The 20,217-nt window shown below is 48.2% G+C and overlaps 3 protein-coding genes across 7 annotated transcripts; 2 read left to right on the forward strand and 1 right to left on the reverse strand.

The window, feature by feature from the left end:
- Positions 1–225: 225 nt before the first annotated feature.
- cap1 (CAP, adenylate cyclase-associated protein 1 (yeast)) lies at positions 226–8,074 on the forward strand. Of its 2 annotated transcripts, none has more exons than XM_066717161.1 (13): positions 226–383; positions 2,077–2,188; positions 2,288–2,379; positions 2,521–2,598; positions 4,010–4,153; positions 4,307–4,392; positions 4,527–4,632; positions 5,021–5,201; positions 5,356–5,537; positions 5,645–5,768; positions 5,886–5,968; positions 6,053–6,196; positions 6,452–8,074. In XM_066717161.1, exons 2-13 carry the CDS (start codon positions 2,080–2,082, stop codon positions 6,533–6,535), a joined length of 1,413 nt encoding a protein of 470 aa, XP_066573258.1. In that variant the 5' UTR covers positions 226–383; positions 2,077–2,079; the 3' UTR covers positions 6,536–8,074. The 2 variants fall into 2 exon arrangements, with proteins under 2 accessions (XP_066573258.1, XP_066573259.1); XM_066717162.1 differs by lacking the exon at positions 226–383 and adding an exon at positions 405–499.
- A 1,305-nt stretch (positions 8,075–9,379) lies between these two features.
- ppt1 (palmitoyl-protein thioesterase 1 (ceroid-lipofuscinosis, neuronal 1, infantile)) lies at positions 9,380–13,361 on the reverse strand. Its single transcript, XM_066717163.1, has 9 exons — positions 13,206–13,361; positions 11,667–11,776; positions 11,308–11,435; positions 11,118–11,188; positions 10,875–10,977; positions 10,599–10,689; positions 10,258–10,356; positions 10,029–10,100; positions 9,380–9,931 (listed from the first exon to the last, which is right to left on the reverse strand). Exons 1-9 carry the CDS (start codon positions 13,315–13,317, stop codon positions 9,809–9,811), a joined length of 909 nt encoding a protein of 302 aa, XP_066573260.1. The 5' UTR covers positions 13,318–13,361; the 3' UTR covers positions 9,380–9,808.
- Positions 13,362–13,882: 521 nt separating this feature from the next.
- LOC136763283 (sialin) lies at positions 13,883–19,313 on the forward strand. 4 transcript variants are annotated; one of them, XM_066717165.1, is made up of 12 exons: positions 13,889–14,111; positions 14,278–14,338; positions 14,686–14,868; positions 15,000–15,214; positions 15,294–15,527; positions 15,649–15,823; positions 16,200–16,318; positions 16,480–16,641; positions 16,798–16,930; positions 17,949–18,096; positions 18,251–18,341; positions 18,544–19,313. In XM_066717165.1, exons 3-12 carry the CDS (start codon positions 14,775–14,777, stop codon positions 18,721–18,723), a joined length of 1,551 nt encoding a protein of 516 aa, XP_066573262.1. In that variant the 5' UTR covers positions 13,889–14,111; positions 14,278–14,338; positions 14,686–14,774; the 3' UTR covers positions 18,724–19,313. The 4 variants fall into 4 exon arrangements, with proteins under 4 accessions (XP_066573264.1, XP_066573262.1, XP_066573263.1 ...); XM_066717164.1 differs by having other exon boundaries at positions 13,890–14,111; positions 14,682–14,868; XM_066717167.1 differs by lacking the exon at positions 15,000–15,214 and having other exon boundaries at positions 13,883–14,111; positions 14,682–14,868.
- Positions 19,314–20,217: the final 904 nt, after the last annotated feature.

The following is a 20,217-nucleotide window of genomic DNA, read 5'->3' on the forward strand; positions in this document are numbered from 1 at the left end:
GCCTGGGGTATGAGGGGTGGCAAATGGTGTACTTTATGAAATACAGGAAGAGACAGCTAAAGAGAGATAAAGAGGAAGAGGAATTAGCGAGAGCCACAGGAATACACAATGATACCGGCCTCTCTCTCTCTTTCTCTCTTTCTCTCTGTGTGTCTCTCTGTCTCTCTATCTTCCATATATGGCAAAGGAATGGCCCGGCACAGCGGAGGGCGGAAGCGCAGTCGCGGTGATTGCTGGGAGATCCCAACCCTTACAGGAAGAGAGAGAGAGAGAGAGACAGAGACAGGCGGTACGATATAACGACAGACAGAATAATAAACAAGCACTAGACAAAACCACTCGAAATCCCCCGGGTTTGTGTGCAGTGCAGAGACAGCGACAAGGTAAGCGGGGCGGAGGGCGAGAGGAAGGAAAGCCGGAGAGAGGGCGAGGAAGGGGCCACACCACAGCAATAATAGTACGCCGCCCTAGATAGAGCCGCGCTTGGCTTGACAATTTAGTAAGTAGCCGCTTGGTTAATAATGTAAATGCAGGGTGCTTGTTTTATACATTGTTGTTGTTGTTGTTGTTATTAATAGTATCAAGTTAAATTATTATTAATGAATGATACAATTACAAACGCGCAAGAATAGCAGTGGAGAATTGCGTGTGGAAAGTTGTGTGCGGTGCGTGTCGATGCAGACTTGCAGGGCGCAGCGCAGAGAGGAAGACCAAATACAGGAAATGGCAGAGAGAGAAACGCACAGGGAGAGGGGGAAGCGAGGTGCTTGGAGACGTTTAGATGTAATTCAAAGACATCATCATTATTTTTCCTATCATTATTATTATTATTGCTGTGTGCGACTCGGTGAAATCTCGGAGCCGCACTGGCAGCAGCAGCAGCGCAGGTCGGCTCCGGGCCCAGAGGCTGTTGCAAAGTACACGATTTGTGTAGTGAACTGGACTGACAACACCACCACCACGATCAGATACACGCGTGTGTGTTTGAGATCATAACCCTGTCTGTTTATAGAGACGTGTTGTGTCCGTGTGACCGGTGTATTCGCTGTCACTATCTGTACCTGCCCAGGGTGTGACCGGCTCACTCCAGTGCACTGTACAGGTGTGCACAGCAGCACTAGGGCCAGTCTGTGCTGTGCAGTAGTGTAGTTTGCTGTGCTGTGCTGTGTCTGTGCCTAGTATCTGCATCAGCAGTGCGTCTCTGTGGCCTAATTATCCTGCTGGTGGAACAGCTGACCTGTATTACAGCAGCCTGCTGCCTGTCTGTCTCTCACCTGAATACATACTCCTACCCGCCTACCTGTCTCTGTCAATGAACACCCCTGTCCAGAAGCCTATCTCTGTGCTGTGGACAGACCCCTGTGACAGAGCAGCACCCTCAGCAAATAATGTGTATTAACCCACAGGAATCTAAGGTGACACCGCTTCACACATAGGCTGAGGAGCAGTGTGTGTGTATTTTGTGTAATAAAGGTAATGTGATAACGGTCACTGATTTGAAATTTCAGACCTTGCACAGCTGACCTTTGTAAACCTTGTAACACAGCCTCATAAGAACTGATAACAGTGATTTATACAGTATAGTTTGCAGTATATATTTCAGTGCAGTATGTACTGCAGTTTTCAGTGTATTTGGTGCACTGTGTGTAGTGCACAGAAGGAAATGGAGGGAGAGTGAGGAAGTAATGGAGAGAGAGAGTGTGATGCAGTAGGGGGGGACAGTGAGTGAGTGAGTGAGTGAGTGAGTGAGTGAGTGGTGCTGTCAGACTGAGATAAACAGACAGTTCTGCAGTACACACTATGTGAGAGTGCTTGTGTCTGTGTCTCTCTCCAGCCTGCCCCTCACCCCCCGCCCCAGGCAGGAACCCTCATTCCTCACAGACAGGCTCCTACCTGCCCCCTCCCTCCCTCTCTCCATCCATCCATGCTCCCTCTGCCCAAGGCTAATCCGGCATCTGTCTCCCCCTGGTGGAGATCTTGGACACTGCATTTCTCCCAACACTCTCCTTCCCACTGACAGCTGTTGTAGCACCAGTACTGTGTCTCTGTATTTACTCCCTTCTCTTTCTCTCTCAGGTGATGGCTGAGCTGGCGAGTCTGGTGCAGAGGTTAGAGGTCGCCGTGGGGCGCCTCGAAGCCGCAACGGGGTCTGGGGGGGCTGCCCAAGCAGGTGGCGGAGCTGGCGGAGGTAAGGTTCAGGGATTTTGTCTGTCTGTTGGTGTGTATCAGTATTGCTGTGTCTGTAGACAGAAGTCCAAGCAGTTTAATATCTCCCCTTTTCTCTCAGTGTATGTGGAGGCATTTGACACCCTGCTGTCTGGTGCACTGGCCCAGTACTACTCCCTAAGCCAACACATTGGGGGCGATGTCAAGAAGCATGTGAGTGTCTTTGTCACTGTGTGACTGCCAGTCTCTCGCCTGTGTCAGTGACACGAAACAACTGAATTTCTATGAGTGATGGGTTTATTCAGATTAATTAATCTCTCTCTCTCTCTCTCTCTCTCTCTCTCTCTCTACTAGTCTGAGATGTTGAAGCAGGCTTTCTCTGCTCAGAGGCAGCTGCTGGTCACTGCCTCCTGCTCCCAGAAACCCTCTGATGTGAGTAAATGTGTGTAGTGTGTGCTATGTATATACACTCACCTAAAGGATTATTAGGAACACCTGTTCAATTTCTCATTAATGCAATTATCTAACCAACCAATCACATGGCAGTTGCTTCAATGCATTTCGGGGTGTGGTCCTGGTCAAGACAATCTCCTGAACTCCAAACTGAATGTCTGAATGGGAAAGAAAGGTGATTTAAGCAATTTTGAGCGTGGCATGGTTGTTGGTGCCAGACGGGCCGGTCTGAGTATTTCACAATCTGCTCAGTTACTGGGATTTTCACGCACAACCATTTCTAGGGTTTACAAAGAATGGTGTGAAAAGGGAAAAACATCCAGTATGCGGCAGTCCTGTGGGCGAAAATGCCTTGTTGATGCTAGAGGTCAGAGGAGAATGGGCCGACTGATTCAAGCTGATAGAAGAGCAACTTTGACTGAAATAACCACTCGTTACAACCGAGGTATGCAGCAAAGCATTTGTGAAGCCACAACACGTACAACCTTGAGGCGGATGGGCTACAACATCAGAAGACCCCACCGGGTACCACTCATCTCCACTACAAATAGGAAAAAGAGGCTACAATTTGCACAAGCTCACCAAAATTGGACAGTTGAAGACTGGAAAAATGTTGCCTGGTCTGATGAGTCTCGATTTCTGTTGAGACATTCAGATGGTAGAGTCAGAATTTGGCGTAAACAGAATGAGAACATGGATCCATCATGCCTTGTTACCACTGTGCAGGCTGGTGGTGGTGGTGTAATGGTGTGGGGGATGTTTTCTTGGCACACTTTAGGCCCCTTAGTGCCAATTGGGCATCGTTTAAATGCCACGGCCTACCTGAGCATTGTTTCTGACCATGTCCATCCCTTTATGACCACCATGTACCCATCCTCTGATGGCTACTTCCAGCAGGATAATGCACCATGTCACAAAGGTCGAATCATTTCAAATTGGTTTCTTGAACATGACAATGAGTTCACTGTACTAAACTGGCCCCCACAGTCACCAGATCTCAACCCAATAGAGCATCTTTGGGATGTGGTGGAACGGGAGCTTCGTGCCCTGGATGTGCATCCCACAAATCTCCATCAACTGCAAGATGCTATCCTATCAATATGGGCCAACATTTCTAAAGAATGCTTTCAGCACCTTGTTGAATCAATGCCACGTAGAATTAAGGCAGTTCTGAAGGCGAAAGGGGGTCAAACACAGTATTAGTATGGTGTTCCTAATAATCCTTTAGGTGAGTGTATATACACTCCCGTGTGTGTGCGATAACTTTTTATACTGTGTGGTGTGTGTTATAAACACTGTTCTGTGTGTAGTGTAATTGTGTATATACTGTACCCCCAGTCTGCGCAGCTGCAGTACAGGTCCGTGTATTAACTCCTCCCTCTCTGTGCAGGCAGTGCTGTCTGGGCTGCTGCAGCCGGTGTCGGCGCTGATCCAGCAGGTCCAGGCGTTCCGGGAGCAGAACCGCAGCAGCCCTCTGTTCAACCACCTGTCGGCAGTCAGCGAGAGTGTGCCGGCGCTGGGCTGGGTCGCCATGGTGAGGGGGCTTGGTTGTTATGGGGTTGGGGGGGCAGGGCTGTGTGTAGGAGGGGGGGGCAGAGTGCTTCTGTGTCAGTGGCCTGGTTCACATGGACGCATCCTGTTGCTTTGTGATGATCCATCTCTCTCCCCATCTCGCTCTCTCTCTCAGGCTCCTAAGCCAGGCCCCTATGTGAAGGAGATGCAGGATGCTGCCATGTTCTACACCAACCGTGTCCTCAAGGACTACAAGGAGAAGTCAGTCTGTGTGTCTGTCTGTGGTTCTGTGTGTCTCCTCTCTCGCCAACTGTCTGTGTCCCTGCTCTTTGACTAACAAGTCTCCTCTCTCTGTCTGTCTGTCTGTGTGTGTGTGTGTGTGTGTGCGCGTGCAGGGACAAGCAGCACGTGGAGTGGGTGAAGGCATACCTGTCCATCTGGACTGAGCTGCAGGCCTACATCAAACAGTACCACACCACCGGGCTGAGCTGGAGCAAGGCTGTGAGTCCGGACACACACTGTATACTATACACCAGCGGTTCTCAAACTGGGGTCCGTGAGAGAGTCGTAGGGGGTCCACTGCTAAATGCTCCTCACCCCTGCTCTCGCATGCCTGTACCATGTGCACCCCCCCCACTCTAGCACGTTTCTACCATCTGCATCCCCCCCCCCCCCCCCACCCACCGGTTTCAAAAATCTGTGTGGCAAACAGGTCCCTGGGTCAAAACAGTTTGGGAAACACTCTACGCTGCTAAAACTATACACTGAACACTATATATACATATCATCGCCTCTGTGCCCTGAACACACTGTACTTTGCAGAAATATGTACATACACTATACACACTACATACACTGTGAACCTGTACTAAATCATAGCCTCTCTCAGGGTCCTGTGGCTTCAGCCTCTGTGGCCCCACCTCCAGCACCTGGTGGAGCTCCACCCCCTCCTCCCCCAGGCCCACCCCCACCTTCTGATGTCTGCCAATCCTCCAGCACCGGGGGTGGATCAGAATTATCTCACTCCGCCCTGTTCGCCGAGATCAACAAGGGATCTGACATCACCAGGGGTGAGAAAGTGACTGGTTTTGTCATTTACCAGATCTTTCAGAACCGAAGGTGTCCAACCACAAATTTGCATTTGTGAATAAATATTTCCCAGCAAATGATTAACTCCATTCTCTCTTCTCTAACCCCCTCTCGCCTCTCCTCTCTCACCCTCAGGACTGAAGCATGTCTCTGATGATCAGAAGACCCATAAGAACCCGGCTCTGAAGGCCCAGTCCGGCGCTGTCCGCACTGGCCCCAAGCCCTTCTCTGCCCCCACACCACGCACTGCTGTTGCTGCCCCTACCAAAAGCACACAGCCCCCTCTGCTGGAGCTGGAGGGCAAGAAGTGGAGAGTGGTAAGACCATCTCTCTACCTCTCTCTCCCTCTGTGTGAACACCCCACAGCTCTTTCTCTCTGTATGTACCCACCTCTCTCTCTCTCTCTCTCTCCCCCTCTGTGCAGGAGTACCAGGAGGGTGCGCAGGGGCTGATTATCAGTGAGACAGAGCTGAAGCAGGTGGTCTACGCCTTCAAGTGCAACAACAGCACCCTGCAGGTCAAGGGCAAGATCAACTCCATCATCATTGGTGAGGAGGGTGGGGGCTGATCACCAGAATAAAGGGAGTGTTTAATTAAACCTGCAGCATCGGTCTGAGTGCCAGGGGCTGACCGCGCTCTCTCCCTTTCCCTCTCTCTGAGCCCAGATAACTGCAGGAAGTTGGGCCTGGTGTTTGATGATGTCGTTGGTATCGTGGAGATTATCAACTGCAGGGATGTCAAGATCCAGGTGAGGCACTGAGACACTCTCTCTCGCTCACACTGCAGCGTCCGTCTGTGCGGTACATGTATTAATCTCCCTCCCTCTCTCCAGGTGATGGGGAAGGTTCCCACCATCTCCATCAATAAGACAGACGGTTGCCATGTGTATCTGAGCCCCGCCTCCCTGCAGTGTGAGATCATCAGCGCTAAGAGCTCGGAGATGAACATCCTGGTGCCGGGAGAGGGCGGGGACTATGTGAGTACAGCTCTGTGGCATGTGGGGATAAGGGGGGGAGGAGTAGTAACAGTGCTGCTAGTAGCTGCAGTAGTATTGGTGGTAGGAGTAGGACAGTTAGTAGCACCAGTAAGCTGGCAGCAGTAGTATGTTTTGTTCACAGCTTTGTAGCTGTGTTGTATTATATTACTAGTATAGTTTTATGTAAGTATTATGTATAATACTATATCTAATAGCTTGGATGTCAACGTGTCTCTCTGTCTTCCTTTCTCTCAGACTGAGCTCCCAGTACCAGAGCAGTTTAAGACTGTCTGGGATGGCAAGAAGCTGGTCACCACGGCAACAGAGATCGCAGGATAGAGGACGGCCAATCATAGACCGCCCTCTTTGCTCCTCCCCCATTAATCAATGCCCAACCACTCAATCGCATAGCAGGCTGTGACTGCCCCACCATCACCCAATCAGAGCTCCTGCTGCTGATGCTGTTTATTCCTAGCCAATGAAAGGACAGCTTTGCTTTAAACTGAGTTTTCCTTCAGCCAATCACAGGGAGTGACTCACATCTATAATTTTCTTATTTTTTACAATGGGTATTAACATCAGCCAATGGGAAAGCAACTTACATTTCTTTATTGCCAACAGCCAATCAGGGCTTGCTTCCAATTAAAGAGGAAAAAACTATCCCCTTTAACATTTTAGCCAATCAGGTGGAGCGTGGGGATTGTGAGGGCCAATGGAAAAGAAAAGAAAAAAAAAAAGGGGGTTTTGCTTGTTTCCCCTCAACTAATTAGGGCAGCAGAATCAGTCACATAGGTTCCTGTAGCCCATCAAGACAGGGTTGTATCTTTTTTTTGCTTGTTTTTTGTAAGCATGGTATTGAGGGCGCTAGGGGTTTAATCCAGTCTGTCTGTCATTCAGGGGTCGGGAGGGGGAGGAGGGATGGGGGTGAGGCTGTCGTGTCTATTTCATAAATATGCAATTTCAACACAAAGCACATGTGGATTCTGTACAACCTCTAGTTTGTGTCCCTCTTAATGGTGATATTACTAATTATAATGAAATTAATAATAATAATAATAATCAAAATCACTGAGGTTTTAGTTTATACCAGTGGAGAACGGTTAGAGAATGTGTCTGTGGTGGTTTCTCTCTCCCTCGTATTCATATTAAAGCAACACAAAAGTAAAAAAAAAAAAAAGAAAAGAAAAAAGTTCTCAAAATAAATCTTAGATTTTTGCTTTATCTTAAGTTGTGACCCTTTCTGCATCCTCTTCCTCGTTTTCTGTGCTGCAGTAGAGATTTCCAAATGATTCTCTCCCCCATCGTTTGTTTGCAAATTCAGACATACACATCTGGTGGAGGGAGAGGTAGAAGGGGAGGAGAGAGACAGAAAGGGAGGAAGAAAGGTATAGAGGAAAGGGAGAGATGCAGTGAACAGAGGTGAAGTGAAGGAGCATTCACAGCGATAGGAGGAATAGAGAATCCTTGCTCCCCACCCACCCACATTTCCTCTCTCTCTTCCCCCCCCCCCCCCTCCATCTGTCTGCATCCATGTGTGTTGTTCACGGGGGTAAGGAGGTGGGGGGGTGTCACAGGTCACCATCACCATCACCATCACCCTCACTGTCCATTCCCTCTCTTGTGGGCTGTGGTCACTGTGTGTATAGAGCTAAACGCAGAAATGCAGGTTTGATCTGTAGTCACCCCTGTCTGTCTGTCCAGGGCTTTTAGGGTAGAGCTTTCCGTCTCAGTTGCCAAGTGGCACTTTCTGTGTGTACTTTGGGGAGGGGGGGAGGGGGGGAGGGGTTGTGGTCTAAGAATATTAATCTGTTATCATCTGTACTGGAGAACCAAGTTTTCAAAAAAAATGCAATAAAATCATTACTAGAGTTGTCACAATGCTGTGTCGTGTGCATGTCTAAGTGTGTAACACAGTCCATTATACGACAATACACAAGTCAGTGACAATGCGGCAGCCAATCCTGTCCAGTCTCAACAGCAGCAGTATAGTCCAGTCCAGTCGGTGACACTGCAGCAGCACAAAGTGGATTGTGTAAGTATCCCCCCCCTCCCACACCCAAGGACTTTTTCACATTTTTGTTATGTTACAATCTGGAATGAAAATTGATTCAGTTAGGATTCTACAGGGTGTTCTCGGGGAGATGAACAGTGTCCGCTTTGTGCCACACACACTGTTTTACAATTAGTCAAAAAGTTCAATTTTGTTTGACTGACCTCCATTTGGTCTGCAATGGTCAGTACCTATCAAAAGTGGTTCAAGGAAGGAAAAGTGGTGAACCAGTGACGGGGTCATGGGCGGCCAAGGCTCATTGATGCACGTGGGGAGCGAAGGCTGGCCCGTGTGGTCCGATCCAACAGACGAGCTACTGTAGCTCAAATTGCTGAAAAAGTGAATGCTGGTTCTGATAGAAAGGTGTCAGAACACACAGTGCATCGCAGTTTGTTGCGTATGGGGCTGCGTAGCCGCAAACCAATCAGGGTGCCTATGCTGACCCCTGTCCACTGCCGAAAGCGCCTACAATGGGCACGTGAGCATCAGAACTGGACCACGGAGCAATGGAAGAAGGTGGCCTGGTCTGATGAATCACGAGTTCAAGGTGTTGACTTGGCCTCCAAATTCCCCAGATCTCAATCCAGTCGAGCATCTGTGGGATGTGCTGGACAAACAAGTCCGATCCATGGAGGCCCCACCTCGCAACTTACAGGACTTAAAGGATCTGCTGCTAACGTCTTGGTTCCAGATACCACAGCACACCTTCAGAGGTCTAGTGGAGTCCATGCCTCGACGGGTCAGGGCTGTTTTGGCGGCAAAAGGGGGACCTACACAATATTAGGCAGGTGGTCATAATGTTATGGCTGATCGGTGTAGTTTAAGTGTGTCGTTGCAAAGGGAGTGAATACTTATGCAATCAATACTTCATTTAATTTATTTCTAGTTAAAAAAAGGTAAGTTTTTTTTTTTTTTTTCAACATCAACATTTTATGTAATACTTTGTGTAGTTCAGTGACAGAAAGTCCCAAATGAATCAATTTTTGTTCCAGATTGTAACACTACAAAAAGTGCAAAAGATAAATTATTAACTTTTTTAGCTCTGGTTGAAGAGGAAACATTCTGTAAGTGTGTGTGTGTGTGTTGGGGGGGTTGATTTCATAATGTGACTCCAGGTACACAGAGACAGACTGTTCTTGTTAGTATCAATTTATTTTTTGTTATGAATTTCAAAAGTACAAAACTAAACACAAAGACATTGTTTTGTTGCATGATTGGTAACTGGATAAGTGATTGGTCAGCTGTTTTAAGGGCATAGCTCCTGCAAGTTGGGCAGGCAGTGGTGCGTGTGGAAGACGGGAGAGAGATGGGCATCGGCCAGCGCTGCAGCCACATCAGGTGAGGGGCGGCTTGTATGCGCATGCGTGTACTGAAGTACTGGTGTGAGTGCGTCAATGTGTGTTTGTATTGGGTATGGCTTACACTGGGCAGTGTCTGCATACGAGTTTGAGTGTGTGTGTCTGTGTATGTGTATCAGGGTGTGTGTGTAATGGGTTATGTACATGAGGACGTCAGTGCAGGCTTAACAGTGGGTGGGGGGTGCGTTGCTTGGCTCAGGTGTGTCACTGCAGGTAGGGCAGCAGGTGTTCTGTGAACCAGTCCTCTGTGAACTGCAGGTGGTCTCCATCACAGGACAGAAAGTCCAGTTTCTTGGACTTGTCCATCTCCCTCAGACCCAGCCGGTCCTGCGCAGACAGAAGGACACACAGACAATGCGTCAGGACTGAAAGATGGACGGACAAAGAGTGAGGACAGACACGGGTGTGGCGGGGCAGGTGTTACCTCGGTGTACAGCACACTCTCCTGTAGAGTCTGAGTCTCCTTAGCCTGACCAGGCTTGTAGAAGCCAAACCACTGAGAGAGAGAGACAGGGGAAGGGGGTGTGGAGAGAGAGATTGATGGTTAATACATTTGCAGTGTATTAATCTATCAGTACAGTTTGTCAATCTACCCGTCTCTTTCTGTGTGTGTGTGTGTGTGTGTGTGTGTGTGTGTGTGTCTCTGTCTGTACCTCAGACTCTCGTGGATCCACCATGCTGTCTTTGAGGAACTTCACCAGCACCAACTTATTGAGGGACTGCAGATTCTTCTTATAGGTCTCATTCACTGCCTGGGAGAGAGAGGGGTTAATACACACAGCACTGAGAGAGACAGATGGGTTTAGTGTGCACAAGGGAGGAAGAGTGGAGAGAGACAGGGAGGGGGACTAAACAGATGGAGGCAGGTGAAAATAATGCATATATAGACAGACAGGCAGATTCAAATGCACAGACTCACAGACAGACAGATATAGACTCCCCAAAGACAAAGATTTACAGACAGATACACAGACAGACCAACAGACAGACTGACCCTCTCTTGATTGATGTCAGCAAGGAACAGGCTGTGGTTCCTGTACAGCTCCTCGTTCAGAGGGTCGTGCCAGTACTGTGCCTGCACCAGACTGACACACAGACAGACAGGTCAATACTGCACCAGACGGACTCACAGACAGACAGGTTAATACTGCACCAGACGGACACAAAGACAGACAGGTTAATACTGCACCAGACTGTGACAGACAGGTTAATACTGCACAAGACGGACACACATACAGACATGTTAATGCTGCACCAGACTGACACTCACTGGTTCTGCACAGCTGCAGTGTAGGCCCCAGAGTTCAGCATCTTTCTTATCCAGTCACAGATGTGGGAACTCTGACCAGGACAGTGAGGGAGACCATACACCCCTGCAGAGAGAGAGAGAGACTATACACTCCTACACATACCCACAACCACACAGAGTGTGACTGTACACTTCTGCATTGAGACAAAGTGAGTTAGCGAGACAAAGGCGTAACAGAGAGTGGGGCAGGACAGGGGGTGTTACCTTGGTGCTGCCCTCCCACTGAGATGAGGTTCCTCATGGGGGGGGAGGGACAGCGCTGAGCCACGGCCCTCCTAAAGTGAGAGAGAGAGAAAGAGAGACACAGTATTATAACCCCCTCAACTCCACACTCACATATCAGAGTGAGAGGGGTACACAACAGACCAAAGAGACGCACACAAGACACACTCACAGGAATTGCCCCCCCTGGGAGAAGCCCATGGCGTTGTAGCCACCCTGCAGCTGGGGGTCCTGGGACAGCTGGGCACACACCAGAGCCACCTGGGCATTGACATCCATAAAGAAACTATTCTCTGTGTCCTGAGAGAGAAGGGGGGGTGGTAAGTGTGGAGTGGGAAAGAGAAAGACATGACTGTCAAAGCTTTGGCAACACTAGTATAAGTTAGTCATGCCAATAACTCTTATTTGAATTGAATTGAATTGAAAGAGAGGAGTGTGTAGAGGGAGGGTGCAAGGGTGTGTGTGCAGAGAGGTAGGGAGTGAGAGGAGAGAGATGGAGTCCGTGTGAAAGGGCGAAGGGGACGGGCATGCCTGTGTGATGGAGTTTCCGATCTCCAGTGACAGCACGTACACTCCAGGCAGCTTAGTCTCCAGCATCTTCTTAATGGCACCCATACTGAAAGGGTTACAGCAATTGTCACCTGCCAGGGACAGCACACAGCACAGTCACTACACTACAGCACAGTCATATAACAGTGTGTGTCATCAGTGCGGGTGTGTGTTTCAGTGTCGGTGTTTGTAAATGGGAGTTATATCAGTATGGGTGTGTGTTATATCACAGTGCTGTTTCCCTTCCTTTTCCACTTCAACCACGACCTTAATAAGAGGAATTAGTCCAGAGCGGCAGTCCTGTAGAACTCTTAAACACTTAGGGAGGGCTGGTATTGGACAAAGAAATACAAAAGTAAACCCAACAATGAACCGATTCCAGCAGTCAGCTTCAAGGCGGAAATGAGAGGCGTCTGAACAGGAATTTCTGCAATAAGTAATAAGCAAGAGTGCGTGCCACTATTGTATGAAAATTGGCGTAATGACGAGATACTGGAATATGTGTATCATAGATTGATATCAAAGATCCTCTATCTAAACAAGATAGTCAACTCCCCTATTTGAATATGCATGAAGCTTCCTATCCGAACCAGCATTAACTTTTTCAGCAATTTGAGCTGCAGTAGCTTGTCTGTTGGATCGGACCACAAGGGCCAGCCTTCGCTCCCCACGTGCATCAATAAGCCTTGGTCGCCCATGACCCTGTCGCCGGTTCACTGCTTTTCCTTCCTTGGACCACTTTTGATAGGTACTGACCACTGCAGACCGGGAACACCCCACAAGAGCTGCAGTTTTGGAGATGCTCTGACCCAGTCGTCTGACCATCACAATCTGGCCCTTGTCAAAGTCGCTCAGATCCTTACGCTGCCCATCTTTCCTGCTTCTAACACATCAACTTTGAGGACAAAATGTTCACTTGCTGCCTAATATATCTCACCCACTGACAGGTGCCATGATAACGAGATTATCAGTGTTATTCCCTTCACCTGTCAGTGGTCATAATGTTATGGCTGATCGGTGTATGTTAAGGAGAGGTGTCTCTTGTACAATCCAGGTGTATTTTATTAAAACTATAATTGAATTTAAAAGAGAAAGATTTGAATATGAAGTAAGGCCAATTTTTAATTATAAATATAAAAATATCACCACTGAAACTCCTTACATTCTCTCAATGCACTGCTTCAACAAACACGGGAGTCCCCATGATAAATAGGCGGAGTTGGTTACATTGTAATAGATAGATATAATCCTGTAGTACCCAGGGTATTCTGTCTATCTATCAGTAAGGAGAAGAGACTGCAACTTTAACTGCAAAATTAGAAATAATCAAAACACCACACATCACATGTTTCGTGGAGCCCCGGGAACATTAACATTATTAACAATACAATACAATACAGTACAGTAAGAAAATGCAGTCCTGACTCAGGCACACAGCGGAAGTACAGTGCGCTTCGACTGCGTATGAACCAAATCTGACCCATCAGCAGCACCGGCAGACCCACGATAACTAGTGCTCACCCATGCCGTGCCACAGAACCACGGGCACAGTGCCGTTGGAGCCCCGAACCGAGCCGAGAAAGACGGCCAGCAGCCAGGCGGTACCGCACAGCAGGAGCGGCGAGGAGGCCATGGCGCTGCGCGGACAGAGAGCCGGAACTGTGTGAGAGAGAGAGAGAGAGAGAGAGAGAGAGAGAGAGAGAGAGAGAGAGAGAGAGAGAGAGAGAGAGAGAGAGAGAGAGAGAGAGAGAGAGAGAGAGAGAGAGAGAGAGAGAGAGAGAGAGAGAGAGAGAGAGAGAGAGAGAGAGAGAGAGAGAGAGAGAGAGAGAGAGAGAGAGAGAGAGAGAGAGAGGCTGAAGCCCAGCAACTGTGACTTTGGGAGCCTATACTATATATCGCTTATATATTATAAATAATACTTCGAGGCCCCCGTACTGAACCGTCACGACAGCATTGCTCCACCGAAACCCGGGATCTGCCCACAGCTGGGGTTTACAAAGCAGAAGTCGAAACAGAAAAGCAGAAGCAGGATTATAAAGAGCAACGCGGAAAAGTCATGTGCATCAGAAATGGTGTCTTAATAGGATTTATAGGCTATTCATTTATTTCACAGTTTAAACATTGGCATGGAATACCCTCCATATAAATCAGGTCAACTAATGAATGAATTACAAACAAACATATTTCATTGTGTTCTGTCGAAAAGCCATTGTAGGCAATGGGCCGCCCCCGCCTCTCCAGTCATGTGACCGCTGTGTTGAAAGGGTGTCATGTGACCCGGTATGATCTTCCGTGAAAACCGTCAGGCGAGGGAGGCAGAGAGGCAGAGGCGGGCGGCAGGGCGTCCCGGGCGGTCAGAGCAGTGCGGCGGAGCTGGTCCGCGTCCACATCCGAGCGACGGGCCACACGGTCCGCAGCGCCAGCCAGGTAACGCGCTGAGTCGTTTAACCAGGGTGTCTGTCGGAGCAGAGAGCAGCTCCTGTACATTAGTTTCCGTATATAGGCTAATAATGCAAACTATTACAGTACTGACTTATTCACTTTTATACAATAATAATAATTATTATTATTGTTATTATTTATTATATCTTAGGTGACCCATGTATGTAGGGTGGGTGTCACGGATGTCCCTTTCCTTGGCTGCGTGAACTGAGGTGAGCGCTTCGTCCCGGGTTGGAAATCTCGACCCACCGTGGTCCATAGCAGGGCGACTTATCTCCGCTTCAGAGATTCATTTCGGCTTGAAAAGAACAATGTGAAAGCGCTTGATTTTCGATTCGGTGTCGCCCTGTCTAGTGTGAAGGCAGCTTGACAACTCCAACCCACTCCAGTACTGTCCACCGGTGACTGACTAGATTGAGTGACAGTCCCAGTGTAGTGCACTGTAATACTCCAATACACTGTGATGTGTGTACTACCATAATCCAGCCTTACACACTGCAGTGATGGCACTGTCAGGTAGCAGTGCCAGTGATGTCTTGCATGTCCTTCACTCAGCCAGGAGCCTAACGCAATGAACAGGTGACCCCCACCTGACGCCTAGTCTCCTCACCTGACGCCCAGAGGGGGGTGTCCTGCAGATCGGTCTCCATGGCAAAGTACGGCCAGTGCTCCATAAACTCTGCACCTGACGGCACCGATGAGGAGAGCACGCCTCTGCTGGCCAGAGTGGGGGAGGAACCAGGTGTGTGTGTGTGTTCAGTATGTGATATGTACAGTGTGCAGTGTGTTTGTGTATTCAGTGTGATGTTTACTGTGTGATGTATACAGTTTGTATGTGTGTTTAGTGTGTGACGTGTTCAGTGTGTGTCTCAGCTCCCCCTCAGTGCTGCTCAGTGCGCTGCGGTCTGGCCAACCTGATGTTCCTGGGCTTTGCCGTTGTCTACGCCCTCCGTGTCAATCTCAGCGTTGCCATGGTAGCCATGGTCAATGGAACCTCTGGCCAACCAATGAGCAACCACTCCTCTGCGGAGGAGTGTCCCACACATGCCAGCACCAATGACAGCAGCAGCATGGAGCAACTGGCAGGGGTACGACAATAACAGTTTGACTGACTGACTGACTGACTGTGGGACTGACACTGGCTGATACACTCTCCCCTCTCTGTAGGTTCCTCAGTACCCCTGGGACTCTGACACGCAAGGGCTGCTCTTGGCGGCGTTCTTCAGTGGGTACCTGTTCACCCAAGTGCCGGGGGGTTACCTGGCCGGTCGGCTTGGGGGGCGCTACTTCCTGGGGGGTGGCGTGCTGGGGACTGCCCTCCTCACCCTGCTCACCCCCTCTGCTGCCAGCCTGGGAGTGCCCTGGCTCTTCACCCTCAGAGCTCTGGAGGGATTTGGGGAGGTGAGAGAGAGAGAGAGTGTGTAGATTTTTGGAGAGGGTGAGGTGAGGAGAGGAGGCATGGGTAAAAAGAGGGTTCTGTACATTGTCTATGTGTGTGTGTAATTACCCTGTGTGTGGGCAGGGCGTGACATACCCTGCGATGATGGCCCTGTGGGCGTGCTGGGCCCCCCCACTGGAGCGCTCCCGGCTGGTGTCACTGGCAGGTGCGGGGGGCAACTTTGGGGCCTTTGTGGCCCTACCTCTCACTGGAGCCATCTGCCACAGCCTGGGCTGGCCTGCTGTCTTCTACTGCTGTGGTACTGACACTTTGACACTGACACACTAGCACATTGACACACTGCCATGGACTAACTGACACCCTGACACTGACTGACAATCTTGCATACTAGAGGCATTTTGTTGTATAAATATTCAAAAGTGGTTTCTAACAATACAGGATTTGTGCATGGTGGATGAGTTTTATCAGAGTTTTATCTTTGAGTCTGAGAGAGAAATGTAATTATATACTGTATAAGGACTATTCTCTGTTCCCTAATGTCCTGTTCCTGGGCACAGGTCTGTCTGTCACTGCTTTGGTTACACTGATATAATTCAGTCATGTCCATAAAGCTTTTAAAAATGTAATTTAGTTTGATACAATCTAACTGATGCCATGTCCTCTCCCTCCCCTAGGGGGCGCTGGCTGTGTGTGGGCACTGTTCTGGTTCATCCTGGTATCAGACGACCCACGGTCTCATCCGCGAATCAGCGAGCGGGAGAGAGATTACATCATCACCTCCATTGGCAAGCAGGTAACCTCTGCGTCTTTGTCTGTCTGCCTGCTTGAGTCTCTGTCTCTCTATCAAACTGAGTTTCAAAGCTAGCTGTATTGGCATGACGTGTTCACACAGGTGTTGCTAAAGCATTTACAGCTTCTCTCTCTCCCCCTCTACCCTCCTCTCCTCTCTCTCAGGGGGGCAGCCATGGCTGGTCGGTGCCTGTGGGCTCCATGCTGCGCTCAGTGCCACTGTGGTCCATTGTGGTGGCCCAGGTGTGTTCCAACTGGACCTATTACACTCTGCTCACCTGCCTGCCCACGTACATGGACAACATCCTGCACTTCAACATCAGAGAGGTACAGAGGGTGAGGAGGAGAGAAGGGTGAGAGATAGAGGAGAGGAGAGGGGAGGGATAGGAGGGGGAGAGTGGGACAAAAGGGTAGAGTGAAGTATGTCATTGCATTGTGGATAATACCCCCTCCTCTCTCTCTCTCTCTCTCTCTCTCTCTCAGAGTGGCTTGCTGTCTGCACTGCCGTATCTGGGCGGCTGGTTTTGCTCAGTGCTCTCGGGTGTCGTGGCCGATTGCCTCCTGGAGAGGAAGCTGCTGGGTGTCACAGCAGTGCGCAAGATCTTCACTCTCACAGGCACGGAGGGTGCGGGGGGGGGGGTGAGACGGAGATTGTAAAGATGGTCAGCACTGCTTGTAACCACTTTCCTTTGTGAAGTGTGTAGTGTAATACCAGCGGTGACCACTAGATGTCAGCGTTTACCCATTAATCCAATGTTGTGTGTAGCTGTTAGCATCCTGTTTGAGAGAAACGTATTAACACTTTGCAGTCAAATTATTTTGCAGCTGTCATGCTGCTCCGGTCCATGTGTTGTTCTTGATGTAATAACTGAACTTGCAAAAAACAATGCACAAGCAGTATTATTCCAAAGGACACCCTCAAATTTGAAAATCATTTTGAAAAAATAGTGTTATTAGTGATTTTTTAAAAAAAATATTATTCCAGGCACAAATTAATAAAGTGCAGAACGGTAAAAATAAATAAACTTCAGAAAAGCTACAAAACAACTCAACCAGCAAAAAAAAAAAAAAAAAATTACATGTGGCGAGGTTTGGAAACAAAAAAGAGAGAGAAATATGTACATCACAAAAATACGCAAAAACAAAACCATTACCTAAAAACTATATACAATATGCAATTTTGTTGCGATGCAATGGTCTATTTGTATTTGTGCCGTGTGTGATGCTTCTTGAAGCATTCATCTGGGTGTAAGGCAGTCTTTCTGCTGCAGGTTTTGCAGAAGTATAAAAAGCCTCTTTTCTGCCTCCATCTAAATAATTATTACTTCACTGTCTGCTTCTTCTAACACCTGTACACGTACATGCTCTTTTCTGACTCTGTGATGCTGATGCTGCTATATTTAGCTGCTTCTCTCTCTTACTGACTTCAAACTCTGGGAGGGGTGGGCTTAGCCCTTAAGTTTCAAGTGTTTTCCAATTTCTCCCGATGTTTCAAAGGCTGCGCTCGGCTTTTTCCGGAAGTGAATAGTCTTTTTTTTATGCAAAAGATGTGTTTAAAGAGATGTCGGACACATCCAACACAGGATGTGTGTGTGTATGTGTGTGTATTAACTCCCTGACCCCCCCCCACCCAGGGCTGCTGCTGCCGGGGATGTTCCTGGTGGGGGAGAGTTTCGTGGGCTGTGCGGGGGGCCTGGCGGTGCTCTGTCTGACTGTATCGTCCAGTCTGTCAGGGACCAGTGCAGCTGGAGTCTTTATCAACCAACTGGACATCGCACCCAGGTATCTTTACTGAACTGTGCTTGTCTGTACTGGACAATACTGTACTCTCTCCCTCTCTATCTGTCCTACACTCACTCTCTTCCCTCATTCACTGTCTCCTACTCTCAGTACACTTCTCTTCCCAGTTTGCTTCCTCTACCTCTCTCCTTGTCAGGTATGCTGGGATGCTGCTGGGTATCACCAACACTTTTGGGACGATCCCGGGAATCGTGGCACCCATAGTGGTGGGTCACCTGACCAAGCAGGTAACGGCCTCACCTCTCTGACATCACAGTGACGTCATTATATCGCACCAACATTCTCATGACACCGCCATTTCATCACACTGACACTGCCGCCTCTCAGAGCAGTGCTGCTGTGAAATAATATTGATCCCTCCCTCCGTCTCTCACTAATGTATTGATCTCCTTTTCACTGTAGTGTGTATTAATCTCCCTCTCTCTGCAGCGCACTATGGCAGAGTGGAGGACAGTGTTCTGTCTGTCTGCAGCGATCAGTGCGGTGGGGGCTCTGGTCTTCACTGTGTTTGGCACGGGGGAGCCACAGAGTTGGGCGCTGCAGGACACAGAGACTGACACACGGGGGGACACGGAGACTGATGCAAAGGAGGAGAGACGGGTTAGGTAGTGGAGTAAATGGGTGATGGTCTGTACAGGTGTCTGTACAGTGATGCACAGGGACCCAGCTGTATTTTCCTAGAATAGAAACCATATTTTTATAAGCAATGAAGATCTGTGGGTCTATATCCTGAGTGTTGTCTGTCTGTTGTGTGTGGAAACAGTGGGAGCAGCCTTGTCCCACTGTTGGAGAGCCACATTCCCAGGCTGCCATCATGCATTACTGATTTTAAAGGATCACTAATTGCTATTGTATGAACGGGGGTTATGGTGGGCAGTGTGCCTTTGCACATGTGATTTTTATTTTTTAAATTTGTATAATACAATTTAATAAGTTCTCTAAAAACAACAATTTTAGCTACTACATGCACATGATCATGTGACCTGAACAGATTAACTCACTCAGGGTTGGCATCCAGGCATGCAGAGAAAGACAATGCTGGGCACAAAAGGGAGCAGACACTAACAGTGCAGTATGATCTCTCCTTGGAGGGGGTGTAGGAGTTCAGTGCGGCAAATTGGATGATGGCGTAGGGAATTCCTGCTACTGTTGTATCAGTGTGTGACTGTTTCTCTGTATTAAACTATATATCTGTTCCAGCATGTTTCTTCACTGTGTTTTGTTTTGAGGGCTGTTTCTCTCCTATCCCCTCTCTTTGGTCTTCCAGCCGCCTCTCGTAATTCCCTCTGTATTGTAGGTGTTTTTTTTGGTGTTTTGAAACATCAATATCTATCAACATAACTTTTCTTCACATGTATTGATTCCAGGAGACCAATATGATGTATAGTAATTGTATTATATTGCAAAAGAGCCACTAGGGTTTACAGTAATACAGATGCTTTTGATGGTTGATTCCTGGAGGAACATGGCCCAATCCTCACTACAGTGAAGCAGCAGAGGGCCAGATGGGGCCCCTCGTTCAAAAAAATACGGGCGAGTCTGCAGTTGGTTTGAGGCTGATTTGCATGACCGGATTACCAGGGTACACACTATTCAGCATTTCAGATCATCTTGTAAATGACCTTCCCAAACCACAATGGCCAGTGTCCAGCCATCAGACCAGAGACATTCACACTCTTTTGTAATCATAGGCTGTCCCAAACTAAAGTGATCAACACAACTCAAGAGAACAATGGTCATTCATATTCTATGTCTGCTGGTACCAGAATGGGTCACGTGTTAAAGGTAACACATTCTCAACCTAAATGAACAACAATTATATACCTCATCATCACTAAATAAAGGCACTGTAAAATACTGTTTTATTGGAAAAGTATTTTACATTACAAAATAAAAAACATTTTAATACTTATGATAAAAAAAATCAAATTCTAAAATCACTTAAAACTTTTTTAAATCCTAACGTGATTAAACCAAAATACAAATTAAACTCAAGAAACAAGTGTGTAAAATCATCAAAACAAATTCGTGATAAAATGGCAAACTGACAACAAAATTTTACAAAAACAGATTCATTGATAATTAACGGATAATGCATCACAT

The sequence above is a fragment of the Amia ocellicauda genome, chromosome 11, assembly GCF_036373705.1.
Source record: "Amia ocellicauda isolate fAmiCal2 chromosome 11, fAmiCal2.hap1, whole genome shotgun sequence".
NCBI lineage: Eukaryota > Metazoa > Chordata > Actinopteri > Amiiformes > Amiidae > Amia > Amia ocellicauda.

Excerpts from the sequence above, each read along its gene's own strand:
- cap1 (XM_066717161.1), top strand. The coding sequence starts at position 2,080 with ATGGCTGAGCTGGCGAGTCTGGTGCAGAGGTTAGAGGTCGCCGTGGGG. Across the intron at positions 2,189-2,287 it reads AGGTGGCGGAGCTGGCGGAG|TGTATGTGGAGGCATTTGAC; the intron begins GTAAGGTTCAGG and ends CTTTTCTCTCAG. Across the intron at positions 2,599-4,009 it reads GCTCCCAGAAACCCTCTGAT|GCAGTGCTGTCTGGGCTGCT; the intron begins GTGAGTAAATGT and ends CTCTCTGTGCAG.
- ppt1 (XM_066717163.1), bottom strand. The coding sequence starts at position 13,317 with ATGGCCTCCTCGCCGCTCCTGCTGTGCGGTACCGCCTGGCTGCTGGCC. Across the intron at positions 10,978-11,117 it reads AGTGGGAGGGCAGCACCAAG|GGGTGTATGGTCTCCCTCAC; the intron begins GTAACACCCCCT and ends CTCTCTCTGCAG. Across the intron at positions 9,932-10,028 it reads AGAGTGTGCTGTACACCGAG|GACCGGCTGGGTCTGAGGGA; the intron begins GTAACACCTGCC and ends CTGTCTGCGCAG.
- LOC136763283 (XM_066717165.1), top strand. The coding sequence starts at position 14,775 with ATGGCAAAGTACGGCCAGTGCTCCATAAACTCTGCACCTGACGGCACC. Across the intron at positions 14,869-14,999 it reads CAGAGTGGGGGAGGAACCAG|CTCCCCCTCAGTGCTGCTCA; the intron begins GTGTGTGTGTGT and ends TGTGTGTCTCAG. Across the intron at positions 15,528-15,648 it reads CTCTGGAGGGATTTGGGGAG|GGCGTGACATACCCTGCGAT; the intron begins GTGAGAGAGAGA and ends GTGTGTGGGCAG.